The sequence below is a fragment of the Bufo gargarizans genome, chromosome 6 (assembly GCF_014858855.1).
Source record: "Bufo gargarizans isolate SCDJY-AF-19 chromosome 6, ASM1485885v1, whole genome shotgun sequence".
NCBI classification, from domain to species: domain Eukaryota; kingdom Metazoa; phylum Chordata; class Amphibia; order Anura; family Bufonidae; genus Bufo; species Bufo gargarizans.
The window spans coordinates 324,833,145-324,857,852 of NC_058085.1; the positions used below are offsets into that span (position 1 = coordinate 324,833,145).

Sequence of the window (24,708 nt, forward strand, 5' to 3'; positions counted from 1 at the left end):
AAACAAACAAAACATAAATTACTCCTAAATCTGGGGAATTTCGCCTTGTGTTCAGTGTTGCCTGGGAGTGTTTGACTCCTGCCTGCTGGGAACCTTGGTGGTGCAGGGGATCCCATGCAAAATTTTGGAGCCCTATCAGGTTTGTGTACACCTCTGCATGGCAAAGATCCAAATGAAATCAATGGGCTGTCGTGGTAATACATTGATAAGCTGGGACCTTTTAGAGACCTTTCATTTAGCTGCTGTCTTGCAATTAGGTGATGGTCCTAAAAGGGGAAATGTATGAATCTGGTGTAAAGTAGAACTGGCTTGTTGTCCATATCAACCAATCAGATTCCACCTTTCATTTTTCAGAGCTTCTTTGGAAAATGAGATGTGGAATCTGATTGGTCGCTATGGGCAACAAAGTTCTACTTTACACCAGTTTGATAAATCTCCCCCTAAGTTCTCAAACTGCATTAATTTGGTAGCTTGACTTAAAATATTTATATTATTCCACTCTTTTGCCAGTGTAAAGAATAGTTGCTGCTGCACAAGTGTGTGTCTTTCTGCATCATGTTCCTCTTGAGCTGTTGAGGTAGAAATGTCTCATACCTCAGGTGAAGAGTTGTAGAAATACCATAAGATACAGATAACCCAAGAGGAGTGGCACAAGGTGACCAGCTGTGGAAATAAAAGCCGGCCACTTATCTCCGAATCTCTTGAGCCTAAAAGGATGTTTGGGAAGGACACATCTGTAGGTTTAGTAGACCTCCATATGGTAGACACTGACCTATGTTCTGTTTCTTTTAGGCTGGTGGTTTGTAAGCACGGCAGAGGAGCAAGGTTGGGTTCCTGCCACTTACTTGGATTGTCAGAGTGGTACCAAAGATGATTCTGAAATCAACAACTCGAAATCTGGAGATGGTAAGTTTGATACATATGTGATCAGAAGTGAGTTCACTCCTTTTTGGTTTTACAAGTTTATTTTTATGCTAAATGCTATATTACTCGCAGAAAAGTGACTAAATGACTAAGGGTCCCTTTGCATGGGACAATATTACAGCAGATAGCCGGGAAGGGCTCTTTCAAAGGAGCAATGTTCATGTCTGGATACTGTCCATGTGTAAATAGGCCCCAAGGGTTAACGGGAAATAGACCAGCACTCAACCACCTATTTTGAATTACAGGCATGGCGTGCTGTTGATTTCATTAATCTGAGGGTGACATATTGGAATACACCATGTTCCTTCAAATTCGTCATGGATCACAATCTATCCACCTCATTATTTCAGCTTTGATGCTTTCTTGGCTATTTGTATTAATACCAACTGGTCCATGACATCCTCTTGGTTCTGATTTTACAGGTCTTTTGCATACAGGGCGAAACCTGTTAGTTGCACTGGGACTGCCCAGCGGACACTTCTATCCATGCAGTGTAATAAGTTTCGAAGGATATTTCTCATTTGCCAGTAGCCTTAGGCCACATGCACACAACCGTTCCGTTTTTTGCGGTCCGCAAAAAACGGAAGCCGCCCGTATGCCTTCCGCAATTTGAGGAACGGAACGGGCGGCCCATTGTAGAAATGCCTATTCTTGTCCGCAAAACTGCGGCTCGGATGTGCGGACCAGAACGACGGTGGTGTGCATGAGGCCTTACTCTGACTTTGTCATTCTTGTAGAGCTGCACGCTTGTTGCTTTTACTGCCCTTCCCAGCTGAAAGTCCAGAGGTTTACATCTTCTTTGAAGGTCTTCAGCATCCAGCTTTTCCTTAATTGAGTCCGAGTTAGAGCCACACTCTCATTTTCCAGTCTGCATTCCTCATCAGTAAGGCTACTTTCACACCTGCGTTGTTGTTTTCCGATACTGAGATCCGGCAAAGGATCTGAATATCTGGAAAAAAAAAAGTTTCCATTTAGTCCTCATGCGTTCTGAATAGAAATGGATCCGTTCAGGAGGCATCAGGACGTCTTCCGTTCCAGCAGCATTCTGTTTTGTGACCGGACACAAAACCACTGCACGCTGCGGTTTTGTGTCCAGTAATAGAAACGAAAAAAAATGGTTCCGGCACAATGTAAGTCAATGGTGACTGATCAGTTTTTAGGAGCCTTAATGTATTTAGTGACGGATCCGTTTTTTCCCGTTTTGATTTCACAGAACCGCATCCTAATGGAACGGATGCATCCTGACGTGTAACATCAAAACGGATCTGTTTGATTCCGGTATTGAGATCCTCTGCCGGATCTAAATACCAGAATTAACACCGCAAGTGTGAAAGTAGCCACAACACGTGTATGCTGGTGCTTCCTGCTGCACGTTTTGATCATTTCTGAATCTCTGTGGTTGAGATTATACAATAATGTACAGATTCCGATAAATCTGGTCGTCTGGCAGTTGTTACGAGAGCACAGTATTGTATATGCACAGACAATCAGCAAAATATATTTAAAATGATTGGCTGTACAAGTTGCAATGTCTGAATTTTTTTTACGATAATACGAATCTAATGTATCCTCAAGTATTATTTAATAATAGGTGTATCATCAATATCACAATGGAAATCGTAATAAACATCATATAATTACAATACAGTAAAACCTAAGACGAATGTGATCCTGGTCCAATCAGCTGCCAGTGCGGGGCCCATGTACTCTATGCTGCTAAGATTAATGTAAAGCAGGGCTTTGTCTAATTCCGGGATGCCCAACCTGCGGCCCTCCAGCTGTTGTAAAACTACAACTCCCACCGTGCCCAGCTGTAGTCTGTCTGGACATGCTGGGAGTTGTAGTTTTGCAACAGCTGGAGGGTCACAGGTTGGGCATCCCTGGTCTAACTGATAACTGGCACAGTACAATATATCCAATACAATGAACAATTCATCCAGTATTAAATAGTCGATAACACTTAGTTTTTTTTCTCTTAGGCAACCTGCACACGAACGTGTGCGCCCAGTGGTCGTGCTGCGGGCCACAATGCACGATCACGGTCCGTATGGGCAGCCGCAGCGGATCGCGGACCCATTCACTTTAATGGGTCCGCGATCCAGCCGTTCTGCAAAATGATAGGACATGTTCTATCTTTTTGCGGGACGGAGGTACTAGACGAAACCCAACGGAAGCACTCCGTAGTACTCCCATAGGGTTCAATTCCGCACCATCTCTGGATTTTTGCGGACCCATTGAAGGGAATGGGTCTGCATCCGTGATGCAGAATGGCTATGGAACGGCGCCCGTGTATTGCGGGTCTGCAATACGGCAACGGGAAGCACACGTTTGTGTGCAGGAGGCCTTACTGTGTAGTACCATCTCCACGTATTAGCAGTCCATTTAGTATTAAGGCCCCTTTGCACTGCCTGAACATCAGGCAGATTATCACTAATAAGCGTTCGTACGAATGCTCGTTAGCGATTATCTGCCAGTATAAAGGTGCCGCCGATTACCCGATGAACAAGTGAAACGCTTGTTCATTGGGTAATAGGATCATTGGTGCGGACACCGAAATCATGATTTGCCGGCAGCAGATCATGGTGTCTACACAGCCTCTACATCCAAGTTGGGCTACTTTCACACTGGCGTTTTGGCTTTCCCTTTGTGAGATCCATTCAGGGGTCTCACAAGCGGTCCAAAACGGATCAGTTGTTGCCCTAATGCATTCTGAATGAAAAAGGATCCGCTCAGAATGCATCAGTTTGCCTCCGTTCCGTCTCCATTCCGCTTTGAAGACGGACACCAAAACGCTGCGTTTTGGTGTCCGTCCGAAACTTAGCCAAACGGATCCGTCCTGGCAGACAATGTTTTCTATGACACAATCTGGCACAATAGAATACGGACCCATCCTCCATTGACTTTCATTGGTGTTCATGACGTATCCGTCTTGGCTTAAAGATAATACAAGCGGATCCATTCTGAACGGATGCAGACGGTTGTAGTATCTGAATGGATCAGTCCATGACAGATCCGCACAAAACGCGAGCGTGAAAGTAGCCTTAGGAAGAAACAGCACAGCACTTGCCTTGGGACAAATTCACATTCTTTTATTTGCTCCACAGCGGGTACATATCATGGGTATAACGTGATATACACAAAGCAGCCTCCGGCCGTTTCACGTCAGTAGACGCTTTCTCAAGGCCTGTTGGGAGGGGGTGGAGGCCCACCTTATATCATCCCTGTTATTGTGCATCATGCAATACCATATACATACATTAACTGGATATTATTATATAAAAACCACATAAAAAAATTAATCTTTTTTTAATATTTTTATTTTTTTAAAGTGGATAGGTAATTTCTATCATTTAAACCTAATGGCCTCCGTTTTCATAATGCACAAAGCTTCTTGCTGGAGTAGCCAACGCCCTTTGTATGCCTGCAAATCCTGCCACCAGAGACGTCTCCCCCATGTACGCCTCTCATGTGTTGGATACATCTAGGGGGAACCTTTTCCTTCTTTTCACCGAATAAAAATCTTCCCTTATACATTTACACAAAAGACACATTGTTTTGCCTATGTAAAAAAAATTGCACGTACATAACATAGCGTAGACCGCCAAGTCCAAACGGGACGTCATGAGTTGATGTGCCGTGAATGGAATATTACCCATTTATATTACCTTGTCTGTGCATACATGTTTACAATAGGAGCAATGACCGCATTTGTAGTTCCCTTTGGTATACGCTCACGTGACCAGTTGGAATCTCCCCCGCAATAACACATTGCGCAAATTCTTGCCTCTTCTAAATGATATAAGTAAGATTATTTCCAGATGCCACTTCTTCCTGATAGTGCTCTTCTTTACATCAGCCATGGGACTAAATTTAAAGGAGAATGCCGTCAATGATTCTGTATGTGGATGAGCGATAGCATTAGTGATCACTTCTCCCCATATTGTGGAAGCGATCGCTGCCTGTAAATGCAGAGGTCTCCTTCACTGACAAGCAGGCGCTTCCTTTCCAACAGTTGTCTGCTCAGTTGAGCAGTGTAAAGCAGCATTTAATCCTAAATTATAAATCTGTTCACAAGCCGCACATACAGATAGGCCAATATCAATCCAGCGCTGATGACAGAATCTGTCCACAATAGATATTAGTGGATGTTAGTTTCTAATCATAGCCACCCTCCGTATTGTCATTCCACAATCCTCATATGCAAAGAGATTTCCAGTCCACAGGAACTAAAAGCTTCCAAATAAAGTTATGTCCATAATAAATACTTATCATTCTGGTCTAAATATAGCCACAGTATCATCCAGGAATTCTTTCAAAGGGTTAATATCTGATGGTTAGACGCATTGTTGTGATTACTCGTGCTCTAGGGCGCCCCCCAGCCTAGTGTCAGCGGTCGACTATTGACTACTGCAGGGATGGCCAACCTACGGTCCTCCAGCTGTTGCAAAACTACAACTCCCAGTATGCCCAGACTGCCTACAGATATCAACCTACAGCAGGGCATGGTGGGAGTTGTAGTTTTACAACAGCTGGAGAGCCGCAGGTTGGCCATCCCTGCACTACAGGATGAAGTGTTCATTGTATTGGATTTATTGTATCAGTTATCAATTAGACAAGGCCCTGATTTAAACTAATCTTAGGAGTATATCAGCATCTAGAACACACGTGGGCCCCACAGTAGCAGCTGATTGGACCAGGATCACATTTGTCTTACTGTAGGTTTTATGTTATTGTATTATTATTTCATGATTTTTTTATTATGATTTTTATTTTGAAATGTTGATACATTTGTTTATTATTTAATATTTTTATTTATTTATTGTATATTAGTTATTTGTCATATACTAAACAATACTTGGATATGAATTAAAGAGGACCTTTCGCCGCTCCTGACATGACTGTTTTAATAGCTTCATGCATTCCCCATATAATAACAATTCTGGAGCATCTATTCTCTTGGCTCTATGTTGTGCCATTCCTTTATTATTTCTACTAGAAGTTATGAATGAATTGCCAGCAGTCTGCAGTAAGGGTACAGAGGGGAGGTAACCAGTTGGGGGGGTGTACCTGCACAGTCTGACAGTGGCAGCACTGATTGGATAACATGAGACTGTGCAGGTACACCCCCAACTTGTTACCTCCCCTCTGTTCCCTTACTGCAGACTGCTAGCTGTTCATTCATAACATAATAAAGGAATAGCACAACATAGAGCCATAAGAATAGATGCTCCAAAACAGTTATTACCTGGGGAATGCACAAAGCTATTAAAACAGGCATGTCAGGAGCGGTGAAAGGTCCTCTTTTAAGATAGCCTATTATATTATTATTATTATTTTTTTCAGTCACTGTTACATGTAGGACCAATCATTTCAAATGTGCATAACTGCACAGAATTATCCATTAGATCTGGGCGTTGAATACCCCGAATATATTATATGGGTCATGTCAAAAGTGGTGGAATAATGGTGTATAATGTGTATACTAGGTTATTTATGTTCTTTGTGATATGGACATGTCCACACGTACACAGCAATGTTTCATCTGAACATGTATGGGGATATCATGCTAACACCATTTTGGTGAGACAAGATTCTGTGCATCCATCCTCATTGAGAACACTTTTAGCTCACGTTTCTTGCATCTCGAGGCTAATAGGGACATTAACCCTCAAGGCAACCAATGCAATCCCTAATTTTCTTCTCTTGTCTGTGCCTCTTTCCCCATTTTATTTTAATGCACCCTCTTAATCAGTTGGGTGGCCCTCATGTGTGTGATCCTTTGGGAGATGGCTTCATAGGGTGCAGGATATGGTCAGGGAGGAGCTCTCCTCTATACTGATGGCGTGCCCACCTCTGGTCTTTCCTGTATTATGCGGCTGTACACATGGTCTGTGTTCTCTCCAGATGTTGCTTTTGTTTGTTTTTTGGCCAAAAACATTTGACGAAAACCTGTTCTTAGTATAATATTTTGAAAATCACAAGTATGACTGTGTGCATACCCACTATTCCAGGCTGGACGAATAGGATGTGTGGGTACATTTTGGGCCTCCATCATGTATTAGGTAGAACACCCCCGTGTTGTGAAACTGCCACTTCATATTTGATGGAAAACGTAACTTTTAAGGCCTTGGAGCATTAAATGCTGTACAATTTGGAAAGTGAGATGTCATCAATATTTTACTGTGCCTGAAAGACATTTCCTGCACGGCTGAGTCTCCTACAGTAGATACGTGCTAATGCCGAAATATAGATGTGTGGATGGCAGATGTATTATTGACGTGTTTCCATTTCAGTCTGGATATCTTACATATATTTTATATTTCAGAAACGGCTAACTATATCCAAAATGTTCAATAACAAGCCCTATTAGCAAGAAATTACATGTTAACATTTCATAGATCAGGATCGAGGTCCCGGGCCCTTAAAGAGATTTTCAGAGATTTTCAAACTGATCCTCCAGATAGGTCATCAGTATCTGATCTGTGGAGGTCCAACACCAGGGACCCTCCGCTGATCAGCTGCGCTTGCAGTTGCGTCATGGACTTCTCTCTGTTCAGCAAGCACAGCGACGTGCATTTCATAATGGCTGACCTTGGTATCACAGCTCAGCCCCATTCACTTTAATGACCCATGAGCGTGATGTCACAGGGCCTTGGGAAATCTGCGCGAAGACCACCACGCTACTGCCTTCTCAGACAGCTGATCGGCAAGAGTCCAAGGTGTGGGACCCTCTCCCATCAGATACTGATGACCTATATAGAGGATAGGTTATCAGTAAAAATATCTCGGAAAAAACCTTTTAATGATAGCTTGGTGTTGACCCTGGTCGTCTTTTTTTGAGTCTCCTTGGAGAGCTGTGGAAAGCAGTGTACTGGTTCATGGAAAGTCCCTAGTCTGTACATGGCTAACCTGGCTGCGCAGTTCTACTTCTTAAAGGGGTATTCCTGAATTTTAATATTAAACGCCTATCCTCAATATACCGTACCTCACCAATATCTGATGAGATGGGGATCCAACACTCTGCAACCACTATCGATCAACTGATGTGAATGAATGGAAACACTACACAATGGATGGAGCTCAGTAGTTCTGGGGCTGGAGCCTCTCGGGAACAGATGATCGGTGGGGGCGCTGATCTGTCCTGAGTATAGACCAGGAATGCTCAACCTGCGGCCCTCCAGCTGTTGCAAAACTACAACTCCCAGCATGCCTTAATAGCTGTAGGCTGTCCAAGCATGCTGGGAGTTGTAGTTTTTCAACAGCTGGAGGGCCGCAGGTTGGGCATCCCTGGTATAGACCATCAGAGTAAAAGATCTGAAAAATCTTTTTCATTTTCCCAGTTTGTGGGGTCACATCCTGCTCCCCGCAGGATGAAAAGTTTTATTTAATGGTTTTGTGTAGGGGAGGGGGAAACTGCAAGCGAGAGCAAGAAGAAATCACAGCCTGTCAGTGACATCTTTTCCCTGTGTTGCCCCCGGTGACCTCGGAGGTGTGATACATATGAGCTCAATACATCAGAATTTTTATTTTTTAGAGTTGTTGTGCATCTAAGATTATGCTTCAGTCAGGCCTCTTGCACACGAACATGTGCTGCCCGTGCCCGTGCTGCGGACCGCAAATTACGGTACTCAATGCACGGACATTGACCGTGGGCCACCCGCAGGCGGATCGCGACCCCGTTCACTTGAATGGGGTCCGCGATCCGTCCTTTCCGCAAAAAGTTCAATCTTTTTGCGGAATGGAAACACACAACGGAACCCCACGAAAGCACTCCGTAGTGCTTCCGTTCTGTTCCGCACCGGATTTGCAGACCCATTCAAGTAAATGGCTCCGCATCTGTGATGCGTAATGCACACGGCCGGTGCCCCGTGTATTGCGGACCCGCCGTACGGCCACGGGCAGCACACGATTGTGTACAAGCAAGAGGCCTCAGGCTTTTAGCCACAAATGTTGCATGTGTTTAAGGCAAAATTGTATGAAGGTGTCCTTCAGTGTAAAGTTTTCGGTGGGAATTTCACAATGTGCCAGGTCATATGGTTATGGGAGTATATTATGATTTTTATATATTTTTTTTAAGTTGAGGTTATGTGTCAAAAAATGTGACAGGTCACTCGGTGACTATGGGTCAAAATGTTGACAAATTTTAATGTTTTTGCAAGGCTATGATTATGCTGTTCACTGGGTTGTCCCGGATCATAAAAACATTGCTGCTTCCTTCCAAAAACAGCACCACACCTGTCCGCAGGTTGTGTGTTTACTGCAGCTCAGCTACATTTACTGCGGTACCAGATACAACCCAGAAGCCAAGGTTCTTAATTCTGTTCATCCGATTCAAATATTCAAGATGATTATAAATGCTGTAACATTTCTGTGGTTTCCCATAATTTTCATGGACTTTACAGGGGTTTTCTGAGACTTTTTCTCTGAGACCTATTCTCTGGACAGGTCATCAGTATCTTATGCTTGGCTTGGGTCCAACACCCGGGACCCCTGCTGTTCAGCCGTTTGAGAAGGCACTGGCGCTCGCAGTAGCTTCGCGGTCTTCTCTCTGCTCACCGATCAGAGGATCGACCATCAGTATAAAAGTCTTAGAAAACCACTTTAACTAGATAAACTAGATGTCAGTAATTTTATTTAATAAATCTTATTGAAGCGATTGCAAGTCACGGATGATCAAAATATGGACAGAAATATGAGACCATATTGGGACGTTGATGGGAAGCTTTGACACTGGTGCCTTATCTGGCGGAGGGGCCTGTGTATACCCCTACATCCCCCATTGCTGCATTTTTGCATTCATTCAAAACTACAAGCCATGTATTTGTGGTACAAAACACGTGTGCCTTCACCGAAACGTTGACTCTTCTCTCTCTATAGTGTCCAGTAACAACATTAAGTGTCAGCCATCTTCTCATCTCCAGTGTTATAATGTCTCCTTCACCATTTTAACCAGTTTCTATATTTTACGTTTAACATTTTTTTAATAGTTCATGTAATTTTTGGTTTCTTTTATGTTTTATTCACCTCCTTCTGTCATGTTTTTTTTTTTTTTTCTTTATTTGTCTCCTGATGTTTACATCCATCTCCATTAGTAACTAAGAGGCGCAAGGCTCATCTACGGCGCTTGGACCGGCGTTGGACGCTGGGCGGCATAGTCAACAGGCAACAAAGCCGAGGTGAATAGAAACTGTTAGAGAGTGCTGGTTGTGCTTTCATATACTTACACCATCAGCTCTTTCCAAAGGGTTGGTCTTTTTTACATGCATGTTGATGCTGTTGCTGTTCTTTTTATCACCCATAGCTAGAACTAACCATTTCATGCCTCCTACCACGTGAAGCTCTTCCCTATACCTTATTGCTATGCTCTTCTGTATATGATTTTCTTCTAACATTTATTGGTTTTCCAATCTTACACAGCGATGGCATATCGCTGGAATATTTTCCCTATTTTTTCCTACCCTATTTCTTGCACAGAGGCACCCCAGGAATCCGCCGTGCAAGCATCTGCAGCAGGGCCCTGTTCAAGTGAATGGGGAGTGCGGGAAAAATAGTAGGAAACAATAGGGAACACTGTAGCCCCTTCATTCTGAGAATCAGAGGTCAGACCCTCACTGATCTTAAAGTGGCAAATATACCATCCCCTATAACAGGGATGGCTAACCTCCGGTAGTCCAGCTGTGATGAAACTACGACTCCCAGCATGCTCCATTCATTTCTATGGAGTTCTTAGAACAGCCAAGCAAGTGTACATCTTGGGAGTCGTAGTTTTACCGCAGCTGGAGTGCGGGAGATTGGCCATCACAGGGCTATAAGATGGGAATAACTCTCTAATTCCGCTCTAACGTAAGCACTTAAAGCATAGATGTCTTTGCTCACCATTACCACCTATAGTGTAATCTGGAGCTGCATTCACACTTTAGGCTTCCACGCTAAAATCTCCCAGCATTCCTTGGTGGCTTAAAATCTGTACAGATTGTTATGCTGATGTAACTTTTGTGAAGCATAGTCTTTATGCCAGGCACTGTATGCGTATATATGTGCTATCAAAAGGAGCCACATTTTTGGTTATTGTAAATTACAGTAATAGGAAGATGTTAAAAAAAAAAAAAAAAAAATTCCAATATTTACTTGTATCAGAATTGTTCTCTTTACAAACAGGAGCATTCTAATATAAAGCTTGCAAATAAAGCAAGAAATTAAAAGGACAAACACAAGCTTTCATAAAACAGAAGCTGTATGAAGTATAAAATCCTGAAAAGATTTCTGTATCATTTTCAGAGGTAGGATAGGAGATAAATGTATGATCATTAGGACCTTAACACTGGGACCTGTGCAACCACAAGAATTGGGGGTCTCAAGTTCCCCATTCTAAAGGTGGTAACGCATGCGCCATGCCTCCCATTGTGGGTCTAGGTAATCAGCAGGGACCCTGATGATCAGCTGTTTGGGTGTAGCGCCGTCCCTGGATGTCAGTGACAGAACTACACAGCGCCATCAGCTGTTTAGTGGTGGGAGCTTGTTACCACAGCACTGCTCCCATTGAAGTCAAGTTTTGTCCACAGTTGACCAAGCTCCGACTTCTAGCAATGAAGCTTCACCCGAACAGCTGATAGATGGGGGTGCGAGATGTCAGACCCCCGCTGATCAGCTAGTGATAGCTTATGCTGAGGATAGGCCATCACTTAGTAAAGGCTGATCTTAGTCTTAGATTTGGCCACTATGAGGTCCATTGTATCTCTCCTTACCAGTAAATACTGAACTTAAAGTTTTCCATTAAAGGGTCACTGAATTATAGTAACACTTTTGATATGTCAAGTTGTGATCGGTGGGGGTCTGAGTGCTGAGACCCCTCACGATCCCTATAATAAGGAGATAGCCTGCATATAGCGCTCTCTTTCTCCTCCCTGCAGAGGACGGAATCAAGATGTCAAGATGGGGCCATAGACTTTCTTTTGCGTCCATCTCGCTTCCTCCCCTGTAGCGATCTGCGCTAGTGCTTCTCTCTCCTCGTTGTAGCAATGGGTGGGGGTCTCAGCACTTAGCCCCCCACTGTTCGAAACTTTTCATATGTCTCCTTACAACATATCAAAGGTTTTATGAAGACTCAGTGACCCTTTAATCCTGTTAATATGTTTAATATATGTGTTATAGCGTATACTAATTGCCGTATAAGTTAATAGACAATTATATACTGCATGTGTTGAATATTCCAACAAGTATCGTGCAATCCTGAATATACATGAAACTGTCACCAAGAGATGTGGAGCACATACGGTTCCTATATTGAAAATGAGCTCCAGTCTTTCCACAGCTCCTCCTTTCCACCCACGTCCCAGTCATAGCAAACACACAGTTTCCTGATTAACTATTCCGCGCTCCTCTTTGTTTTTCAAAAGGGAGAAATAAAAATATGCAAAAAACCCGCAGCCTCCATCAGCTGTGTATAGATTGAGCTCCCTCCGGAGCAGGGGCATAAAGTCTAGAGGAGATTACTGCCTGATGGAAGGTATTTCAGAATAAAGTCTCGCTGCCGTCTTGAGGACAACGCACAGTTTTTTGTTAAAACATTTATAATATTCATCTTCTTAAAGTGAGATCAAAGTCTAGTTGGGTTTCTGCTCCATTTGTGTAACTTGTGGCCGTGCATCTTCTTTTGAGAAGGTTCAGAAATTTGTCACCATGTTCTCTGGACATTAAAAACAGATTTACCCTTTCCTGATCTAGACCCTTGGTGTTTCTAATAGTTCAGGGCCCTAAAGGAAACGTGTCCCCGATATTTTTGTATGAATTACAAATTGTTGCAACATTTTTCTAATCTGATTTTATGTTCAGATTTTTTTTAATAGTAAGATCTGTTACATGACTATGGAAGGTGGCCCTCTTGCTTGAGCTGCATTCGGGATGTGCTTTATAGCGGCCACCAAGACCATAGGAGACAATAGACAGGAGACGTGCTCTATGACATATCTATCTTCTATCTATCTATTCATACATACATACAATGGCGTACATAGAGAAGTAAGGGCCCCCCACACAGTACAAAAGGGTTTCTGCCTAAACCCCCTTCAATGACCCTTGGGCCATTTTTCCACAGCCTCATTTGCTAAATGTTGTTCCTTTTAGAGGTTAGAGTCCTGACCAACTTTTCACCCCCAGTAGAAGAGGGGATGATCCCAGTCTGTCACTATGGTAGTTACGCCCCTACATACATACAGGTCCTTCAAAAAAAATTAGCATATTGTGATAAAGTTCATTATTTTCTGTAATGTACTGATAAACATTAGACTTTCATATATTTTAGATTCATTACACACCAACTGAAGTAGTTCAAGCCTTTTATTGTTTTAATATTGATGATTTTGGCATACAGCTCATGAAAACCCAAAATTCCTATCTAAAAAAATTAGCATATCATGAAAAGGTTCTCTAAACGAGCTATTAACCTAATCATCTGAATCAACTAATTAACTCTAAACACCTGCAAAAGATTCCTGAGGCTTTTAAAAACTCCCAGCCTGGTTCATTACTCAAAACCGCAATCATGGGTAAGACTGCCGACCTGACTGCTGTCCAGAAGGCCATCATTGACACCCTCAAGCAAGAGGGTAAGACACAGAAAGAAATTTCTGAAGGAATAGGCTGTTCCCAGAGTGCTGTATCAAGGCACCTCAGTGGGAAGTCTGTGGGAAGGAAAAAGTGTGGCAGAAAACGCTGCACAACGAGAAGAGGTGACCGGACCCTGAGGAAGATTGTGGAGAAGGACCGATTCCAGACCTTGGGGGACCTGCGGAAGCAGTGGACTGAGTCTGGAGTAGAAACATCCAGAGCCACCGTGTACAGGTGTGTGCAGGAAATGGGCTACAGGTGCCGCATTCCCCAGGTCAAGCCACTTTTGAACCAGAAACAGCGGCAGAAGCGCCTGACCTGGGCTACAGAGAAGCAGCACTGGACTGTTGCTCAGTGGTCCAAAGTACTTTTTTCGGATGAAAGCAAATTTTGCATGTCATTCGGAAATCAAGGTGCCAGAGTCTGGAGGAAGACTGGGGAGAGGGAAATGCCAAAATGCCTGAAGTCCAGTGTCAAGTACCCACAGTCAGTGATGGTCTGGGGTGCCATGTCAGCTGCTGGTGTTGGTCCACTGTGTTTTATCAAGGGCAGGGTCAATGCAGCTAGCTATCAGGAGATTTTGGAGCACTTCATGCTTCCATCTGCTGAAAAGCTTTATGGAGATGAAGATGTCATTTTTCAGCACGACCTGGCACCTGCTCACAGTGCCAAAACCACTGGTAAATGGTTTACTGACCATGGTATTACTGTGCTCAATTGGCCTGCCAACTCTCCTGACCTGAACCCCATAGAGAATCTGTGGGATATTGGGAAGAGAAAGTTGAGAGACGCAAGACCCAACACTCTGGATGAGCTTAAGGCCACTATCGAAGCATCCTGGGCCTCCATAACACCTCAGCAGTGCCACAGGCTGATTGCCTCCATGCCACGCCGCATTGAAGCAGTCATTTCTGCAAAAGGATTCCCGACCAAGTATTGAGTGCATAACTGAACATAATTATTTGAAGGTTGACTTTTTTTGTATTAAAAACACTTTTCTTTTATTGGTCGGATGAAATATGCTAATTTTTTGAGAAATTTGGGTTTTCATGAGCTGTATGCCAAAATCATCAATATTAAAACAATAAAAAGCTTGAACTACTTCAGTTGGTGTGTAATGAATCTAAAATATATGAAAGTCTAATGTTTATCAGTACAGTACAGAAAATAATGAACTTTATCACAATATGCTAATTTTTTTAGAAGGACCTATACATACATACATACATACATACATATGCTGTTGTAATCCTGCTTGTGATTGGTAATGAGATGACCACAAAGTGAACTTCACAGAAAAAGCATCAGCATATCAATAGGCTTGGGTGACCTTTACCGTATCCGGCATAGCTGGTTGGGGACGTACCCCGCTGGATGGAGCCTTGACAACAGTGGGATTCAGCTGAAATTCGACATTCATGCCAGAAAGCAGCCAAATTCCTGTTGTATCCCATTGTAGTCAATGGGGATCTGGCGGTGCGCAGCTGTATCTGGGTATGCCAGATATGGTAAATTCTGGCAGTCTGCTCCTCTGCCAGATCCGGCTGCCAGAGTTCACATATACCTTAGTGACCAGTGTATGAACTTCAGGCTTTTAGCATTTATAGATTTTTTTTTTTTTTTAAATACATTTGGAAAATTAATAACCCCACCAAAAACTCTTAAAAAAATATGCTTAAAATAAAAAATTATTTAAACAATAGGTCATTTTCTGAGGACACCTTCCCTTTAAGTGACAACATTACCTTGCAGCCACTACAGGGGAGATATAGCGCTATCAAATAATCCACCATGTTGGCTGGCTTTAAAGGCTCATGCACACAAACGTATTTTCTTTCCATGTCCGTTCCATTTATTTTTATTTTTTTGGCGGAACCATTCATTTTAATGGGTCCTAAAAATAATGGAAGTTACTCCGTGTGCATTCCGTTTACGTATGTCTGTTCCGCAAAGGATTAGAACATGTCCTATTATTGTTCGCATTACGGACAAGGATAGGACTGTTCTATTAGGGGCCGGCTGTTGCATTTTGCAAAATATGGAATGCACACGGACGTCATCCGTATTTTTTGCGGACCGTGTGCATGAGCCCTAACTGTGGCTTTTTGGTAAGAGCTCCTGAGTGCCCTCTTCCTTTGCAACTTATTAGGCATATGAACAGGGATTTTAATATTCATCACTGGTTTACATGCTGGGACCAGTCCAACTGCACCACCTGGGACTGGAAAACTCCCTCATAAGCAGTAGTAGGATTGTATCGGAGGTGGAATCTGAGCCCACGAATCTGCTTAAATATAGTGGATGACATGATCCCCCCCCTGCTCCATTTAGTGAAACTAGTTGGTATTTGTTAAAACCCACCACTGTGGGGAACATTAGTGTTTCTCAATAGAAACTGTGTGCTGTGTTCTCAGTCTGAGAATCCAAAGCCAATTTCATAAGAGCCTAAGTGTTTCCTAATGACCGGGACCACATTGAGTCTGTTTATAGATGGGTTCTGTGTTTACCTCCTTGGCTTTTATTATTTTTTTGTAATGAATTTTAATGTGGATCTAAGCAAAAGACACATTCTTAATAAATAGTGTGCTTCCCAACAATGAATAACAACCATGGAAGATGTTTGCCACATGCTGAACCTTCCAAGTATGTCCTTGATGCTGTTCCACACCAATAGTTACTGCAGATTCTGTGGTTGTTCTATCACGAGTAGCCCGTCCTGTCTTGCCATCCATATTTTGCTAAATATCTATTGCTCTTCAGAGCGCATTCAGCCAATGTACAGAGGACTGCACTTCTGGAAATAATATTATGTAGTGTCATCTCAAGATAATTTCTATAAATTATCTTTAACTGTCATCAGCTGTATCTTCTGTTAGAAGCTGTGGCAGTTACATGGACAGAGCTACAGCAGAAAGGACACGTCCCCTGAGAAAGGACAATAGGAGCAATGAATGGGGAGCTCTCTAGTTCCCTGTGAGGTACAGGGCCGGTTGTAGAATTGTTAGAAAGAGATTGTCATGTGCAATATGATGGCTGATTGCCATTTTTTTCTATCGTGGCATAACCCCTTTAAGTAACTCATTCCACGCTTCCTAACTAGTATGTAGTTCATTGCGTGGGTGCATTGGGTTACAGCCATTGGCATAATATGGGGTCATTGCCAAACCTTTCCAAGTAAAATTTAATCACACAGAGTTTTCTAGCTATTGCAAAGTTCCATGCACTGAGTACTTCCAACAAGTAACCTAGGCGGGAGGAATATACAGTATTTTAATAGTTATCTGTGTTCACAGATAAAAAGGCCAGTCCAATATGAGAATGTTCTTCTACCTACGTAAACGGCTAATAAAATAAAACTATTTTTATAAGGGTCACAGTGGTTGTGAAACCAGTGGAATCAGGGTCCATTGGTAATAGACTGCACCTATTGGCCAGATTAATTAAACTATTAATATATCTGCAATCGCATAATTTACCAGAGCAGAAATTGCAGATCATTATATTTTTTTTTTCCCTTTGCTCTTAACCACTTTGCCCCATTTTGTCCAAGTTGCTTTTGTGCTCCCTTGCCTCTTGCACTAGATTTCAGACCGGCACGTGCTCCGCACTCTTGCTGTATCATTGCTTACATTACGTTGGGTAAATACAAACTGCTTACATTTATTCTATCTAAACACTTTTAGTTTGTGCTTATCATACATAAAAAAAACTGTCAACATGCTAAAAATGAATAAAGCAATCCCAGGAAGTACGAAGAAGCAGCAGTAAAAGGCAGCCGGTGTAAATGCTGCTGCTGTATATGCAATCATATTTTTGAACAGTAAAATTTTCGGGGCGATTGTTTTAAAGGGGTTGTCTAAGATTATAAAAAATCGCAGACAAGCCCTACAATATCATAAAGTAAAAAAAATGATCTTGTACTCATCCCTTTCACCAGCGCCATTCACGGCAGCACTGAACTGGTCGTCCTGCCGGCGCGCGTTTGCAGACTGCACTTTGAAAAAAGCTTTTGAGATGGCATAGTGACATATTAAAGGTTTTGATGAGTGGGTGTCTGATCTCTTAGACCCCCGTGATCACTAGACTGAGGAGAATGAAGCACTCGTATAGCTTTCTCTCTGCAGAATACAGAATTGAGATGGGCCTATAGATTTTCTATGGAGTCAATCCCCTGCAGCGAGTAGAGACAACGCTCCTGTTCTAGCCTTTGATACGTCACTATGACATAACATAAAGTTTTTTCCAAGTATAGTGACACTTTTAGGTAAGTATAGCTTGTCTGAGATTTTAATTATTTTCGATAAGTAAAAAAAAAAAAAAAAAAAGTTAAAAGGTAGAGAAAGAAGTACAAGAAATGTGCCCTCTTTAGATTGATGGTAGCTGCTGGCAAATCTGGCATAGTATGATGAGGTATATACATGGAGGAATTGAACCCACACAAGTGCTCATGGTATACTGGAGGAAATAATGGCCCACTGCCAACAGAACATGAGAAGTAGAAAATGTTTCAGTTGGTTTCTGTCATATGCCATATGCGTTCACTTAGTCGCCTTTCGTCCCCTATGTGCTTATAGCCAGATGCTTGTATTATATGATGCACTAAAATTTCATACAAGGATTTTCTGCTTTGGATAATCCCATTTGTTCTTAGAAGGGCGCTCTAATGATAACCTGAACGTGGAGTGTCCCATTGATTGGACCACAAGTGATCACCTCTAATCCGTGGACAAACTTGGCAACAAGTGGTCAGATTTCCTGCAGTGCCACCACTGGAGAAGTTGCGCATTACACAGTTCCTATTGAAATCAGTGGGCTGTCCATGTAATGTATGGTGGAGGAGGAGACAAAAATACCCTTTAAAGCTTCTGTATGCTCAGTGCTAGGTTTATCGTATGTGAAGTACGTGAAGGTTTCGGCACATCGTGTAATCGTTAATCCCGCTGTTCTTTTACCTTCAACATGTCACTAATGAGGTTCTTTTCTCGTCATTAGAAGAAAAATATGTCACCACACAATCCTACACTAGCAAATCAAAAGATGAAATTGGATTTGAGAAAGGCGTCACCGTGGAGGTCATCCAAAAGAACCTGGAGGGCTGGTGGTACATAAGGTAAAAAAAGTGATAGTGCTATAACATTAAAGAACAATGTCTCCTGAAGGAGTTGCGTTTACTATGTTGAAACTCAATTTTGGCAATTTATTATTGTCACCTACTGGGGACTAGACCAGCCCACTGCGTCACGTGACAAGGGTTGCCCAAGCCCTTCAGGCCGATTCACCTCACGCCCTCACATGCTGTTACGCCCTGCACCAGGCTGTAATTCGAGCATAAATCGCTACCTGAAGCCTGCAAGCACACCCATGCAATAACACTAAACTTTTGCCGCCACCACCTGCCCGTTATAGGGTCGGCAGGACACCCCTGAGTGTTCCACTCGCAAGCAGACATACTCGCGATAGTAAGCCTCATGGAACAACAACAGATTGCACACAAACTGTTCATGGAGCGAACAGGTTCTTAAGGTTACAAGACAAACCATCAAACTTTTAGGTTTAATGTATGAAAAATGGACAGCACTTGGTTCCAAAAAATGATTACCAGAGACATACATAAATGGCAAACAATTGTAAAATGAAATGGAGAAAACATAGAAAGTTCTGATATTTAGCAGTTACGTGGTAAAAAGTCCTTTCCTCCCAGGAGATTTGGGCAGAGTAATGGTACACAAACCAATTCGATTGAATCTCCCACTTTGTGACACCCAAATATCCCAGGGGTTACATTTTTATGTCTTTCCTCCAGGGGCAGGATGGAGGGGGATTCTCCCTCACACCTTTGACTCAGCCCCTTTGGGCTGGGCTTCATTACACATGTAGCTTGCCCCACCTGGCCATCTAGGGAACAGGTGTGAAAATATCCAAAAGATATTTTCCCAGTTGCCCTGGTGAAGATACAGGCCCCAGCCCTTCTTCATAATTCATATCTCACCGTTCCTAGTCCTAGCACATCGCCCCCTCCTGAACAAGTTAGGAAGGATTACAAATTATTGTTCATTCTCTGGTTAGGAAGCTGCTGACAAAAGGGGCCAGAGAGTCTGCAGTCCCCTGTCCTGAGATGTGACCAGCAAGCGGGCCCATCCTCGTTAGCAGCTCTGTGCTGACTACCTCCCGGGGAGCAGTTTGTCTGTTTCCCAGGTACGAGGCAGACAGCTCGACTCTCTCTATGCAGCCTTAAACCAATTCATAAATGGCTGCTGGCCTTGACTGAATAGGACTCCTATTGGGACATTGCTGGCACGCTGCTATATGATCTGCTTGATTGGGACATTGCCGCTATATTGATCCAATAGTATTCGCAGAGATTGATGCATGCCATATATCACTTTTTCTCCACTATAGTGCAAGATTGTGTATACACTGCCATTCATACGCTTTATGTGTGCCTTTATGTATGTTTTTTATAGTTTTAGGGGTATGTTTTTAGAATATTAAAGTACTATATTACTATTTATTGTGTTTCCCGTCTGAGTGTGCCCCTTCATATTTGCTTACACCTCATTTGTCTTTTGTGGTCCTGAGGGTGGGACCTGAGGGTGAGCACCTTATCCATACGGTGAGGGTGTGAGCCGCTGTATCCCTTTGTTTCATCTAAGACATATAACCATAAAACATATAATATCACTGCAAACATTATAATAACTAGGGATAAGGCGGTCCTTATTCCTGGAAATAATCAACTCATACTTTTTAAGAGACTCACGTCTTCTCTATAGGAGGCTTGGATCTATAGTGCCAATAACTTGGTGTACAATGTCAAGTTGTGACTGTTGTAAATCTCCGCGTTTTCACAAGAGCAATGGGGGGAGAGGGGTGAATGAAGTTAATGAACCAAACACAACAGGAACAAAAAAAGCCTAAGTATATCAAGAGAGCAAAACATTTATAGAAGGCTGGCACGGCCTGTAAAACCTTACTTGGTCAATCCAAGAAGATGTTTGTGACGTTCCTGCCCTGGCTTTGTCCAGCACATTCTGTCTTGCTCTACTCCACAGTAATTGCCTGTATGTTGTAAATACATATATCCCCCGGTACAGAGGTATTTTAGGAGATTTTCTGGTTTTCTTACATCAGTTTGCAGATTTCCTACAAGATTTAGTATAAAAAAGCTTTGGAAAGCAAGCTGTTGGTTATTACGTGCAATTCAGTGAGTTGAGCATTCAGTGATCCAACAATTCCTTTGGTTTGACATATTCCCAGAATGATTCCAAACCTAATTGTAACCTATAATCGCTGATTGTAATTCGAAAGCTACAAATGTAATAGTATCTTCAGCAACTGTGCAACACTGTTGAAAGCACTGGCGTCTACTGGGGAAGAACGACAGGGGGTGGGGATCTGAAAGTCACATTATTATGTACTTGGATTACATTGTACAGCTGTAAGCTATGGTGGATCTGGTATAGTTCTTGGAGTACTGTTGTAGTTTTCATTACAGTTTTATAAGCTGATTGGCATCTTCCTTACATGTGTTAAAGGGGTTACAGAAGATTAGAAAAACATGGCTACTTTCCATTAGAAACAGTGCCGCAACTACCCACGGGCGGTGTGTTGTATTGCAGCTCAACCCCATTCACTTCAGTGGAGCTGAATTGCACTGGTTCTCTGAAGGTCCTTTTACATGGACTGATCATTGGGTCAATTATTAAGGATGAACATTTGTAGAAACTTGTGTTCCTGGTAATTGTCCAATGTAAAGGTGCTGGTGATCACAGGATGCGTGAGCAAAGATGCTTTATTGGGTGATCGGATATTTCAGCCAGAATATTGAAGTGCTGTGTAAATGGGGGATCTGCTGTCCAACAATAAAGAACCTGTATGGGGATGAGTGATTGCAGTAACGATTGCTCGTCCTCATACAGAGGGAGTGATTGCTGCAAGTAAATGCTCACAATCGGGCAATTGTTGGGAACATTTGGTTTGTTTCCTGGTCATGCTGTGTAAAGGGGCTTTTTGCATGTACTATGCTATTAGTGTTTAGGCTTCCTATACAGCTTTTATGCAGGGTGACATGGTATTCCATGGTATTAGGGTAATATTCCCTATTTAGCCAAGGAATTCAGTCCTTATCCTCTAAGAATGTAAGGCTCTTGTTGAGCCTTTCATAGATTTGAATAAAAAAAAACAAAAAAAACTTCCGGCTGTTACAGGAGATGATGTAGTGGTCCGGGCAGCTGGTCACATGATGTAGCAGCAGCAAAAGAGATTATTTAAATAACTAATCCACAACTGATCATCAGTAGAGCAGAGACTATTAGAATTAGACTTGGCCTCAATTTTTTTTTTTTTTTTCCCCAATTGAATTATTCTAGAATAGTCATTTTACCACCTAAAAAAAATCAATGTTTAAAACATTTTTAAGAAATTTAAAGTACATTGTAGGGATGGGGATGTTGGGTTATAGATGTTGATGACCTAACCTTCAGAAAGGTCATCAATATCAGATCGGTTGGGGTCTGATACCCGGACTCTCTCCAATTAGCTGTTTTGGGTTGCTGCTACATTGGGGCTATACTATGTATGGAGATGGAGGCAGATGGCTCCATATGCTGTGTAGTGGTCATGTCTCAGTAATCTAGCTCAGCTCCCATCTAAAGCGGTTGTCCCACGAAAAATATTCGACAGTTTTAAAACTAGCACCTGGATCTGAATACTTTTCTAATTGCATGTAATTAAAAATTTAGCACAGCCACTGAGTTATTCATTCAATAACATTTATCTGTATAGCGCTACCTCCTGTTTGTTTTTTTATTTCTTTGTCCTGCTTACTGAGATGGCCGCACATGCTCAGTTTCATCCTTCAACTGCCTCCTGAGCTGTGATTGGGAGAGAGCTGAGACACGCCCCCTGAGCAGTGATAGGGAGAGCTGAGACACACCCCCTGAGCTGCAGCAGAGAAGACACTCCTCCTGAGCTGTCAGCTTGATATAAATCTAGCAGAGCAATGAATGGGGAGAGCTCTGGACCCATGTGAGGTACAGGGCTGGTTCTAGCTGTGTTAGGCCTCTTTCACACTTGCGTTGTCCGGATCCGGCGTGTACTCCACTTGCCGGAATTACACGCCGGATCCGGAAAAACGCAAGTGTACTGAAAGTGTACTGAAAGCATTTGAAGACGGATCCGTCTTCAAAATTATTTCAGTGTTACTATGGCAGCCAGGACGCTATTAAAGTCCTGGTTGCCATAGTAGGAGCGGGGAGCGGGGGAGCGGCATACTTACCATCCGTGCGGCTCCCGGGGAGCTCCAGAGTGACGTCAGAGCGCCCCATGCGCATGGATGACGTGCCATGCGATCACGTCATCCATGCGCCTGGGGCGCCCTGACGTCACTCTGGAGCGCCCCGGGAGCCGCACGGATGGTAAGTATACTGCTCCCCCGCTACACTTTACCATGGCTGCCGGGACTTTAGCGTCCCGGCAGCCATGGTAACCACTCTAAAAAAGCTAAACGTCGTATCCGGCAATGCTTAAGGCCGGATCCGGATCAATGCCTTTCAATGGGCATTCATTCCGGATCCGGCCTTGCGGCAAGTCTTCAGTTTTTTTGGCTGGAGCAAAAAGCGCAGCATGCTGCAGTATTTTCTCCGGCCAAAAAACATTCCGTTCCGGAACTGAAGACATCCTGATGCATCCTGAACGGATTTCACTCCATTCAGAATGCATTAGGATAATCCTGATCAGGATTCTTCCGGCATAGAGCCCCGACGACGGAACTCTATGCCGGAAGACAATAACGCAAGTGTGAAAGAGCCCTTAGAAAGAGATTTGTCATGTACTATATGATGTCTGGTTTTTAATTTTTGACATTAGTCATGGGATAACCCCTTTAATTAAAGCCGACGCCAGAAACTACACAATGGATGGAGCCTTCTGCACGTACACTGTTTGCTTCCAGCATTGCGGCAGCTGAAAACAGTTGATTGGTGGGGTTGTCTGGTTCAGTCCCCCACCATTCTGATATTGATGACCAATCAAGAGGGCAGATCGTAAATAGCTGTAGTCCAGATGATCCCTTTAATACATCTATCCATTAACCTCTAATACATGGACAAGACCATGTCACATGCAGAAAGTCTGTCTCACTCGGTTCTTTTTTTGTGCATGATTAGATGACACATATCCCAATAAAATTGATTTAAATTTACATTGTATTGTTTTGACACCATGAAGCAATATTGTATTATCCATTTCTCTAATTGAGCTACTGTATACAGTAATTGTTACAGTAGTCATTGGGCAAACTTATTTGTTGATTATTTTATTTGTTAAGGACCATGGTTCTAGCGATCTAGTTATAGCATAATGTCTATCTACAGATATTTCTGCCCACTTCTAATAACCTGTATAATGTGTTAATCCACCTAAAGTATTATAACAAAATCCTCCTTCAATATGTATCTTGCTAGCATTCCTGCACATGTGTTGATCCTCATTTCCTGCCTCTTGCGCCTTGTATCCCTCTGGAGTTATTTCCAAGCTGGAGAGCAGATGTTGGAAGCTGGTCTTCCCAGACACACTTACACTCTGTATTTTTGGACATTCCTTTGATTCTTGTTACTCGGAATACTATTGCAATTAACAAATTACACACACATGTCAGTTTACAACTTAATTATTATTTCCGCTCCAAAAAAACACATGTGACAAATAGTTAATTCTGTTTTTAATAAAAAATGTATTTAATGTATTCTAGGTACCAAGGTATAGAAGGCTGGGCTCCTGCATCATATTTAAAGAAGGCTAAAGATGACCTACCATGTCGAAAGAAAAATATTGCCGGGCCTGTGGAGATTATAGGGAATATCATGGAAATTAGTAATCTCCTCAACAAGAAATCCAACGAAAAGGAGGCTCAGGCAGGGAATGAAGCTGAAGAGCCTCATATCAGCAAGAAAGAGATTAGTCTGCCAATCCTCTGCAATGACTCTAATGGCAACTCAATGGTGACATCTGAGAAACCAACACCCAGAGCCACCCCGGGGTCTCCGGCAGTAGCAAGAATAGCTCCCCAGAGATCTGAAATAAGTACGTATAAAAATGTCATCTATTTATGTCATAACACTCTTGTCACTGAAACTTGGTCCTCACTGACAAAATTGTGTAAGTGGACAGGTCACTGCC

General features: G+C 42.7%; 1 protein-coding gene across 3 annotated transcripts in view; it reads left to right on the top strand.

Annotated features, from left to right (window-relative positions):
• Positions 1-24,708, top strand: part of SH3PXD2A (SH3 and PX domains 2A) — a 312,517-nt gene that overhangs the window by 268,036 nt on the left and 19,773 nt on the right. For 2 of the 3 annotated variants that reach the window (XM_044297873.1, XM_044297875.1), the window contains 4 exons: positions 793-906; positions 10,017-10,100; positions 18,523-18,640; positions 24,281-24,612. In XM_044297873.1, the coding sequence (XP_044153808.1) occupies positions 793-906; positions 10,017-10,100; positions 18,523-18,640; positions 24,281-24,612 (648 nt within the window). The remainder of the gene's footprint in view (positions 1-792; positions 907-10,016; positions 10,101-18,522; positions 18,641-24,280; positions 24,613-24,708) is intronic. The other variant, XM_044297874.1, reaches the window with a different exon arrangement.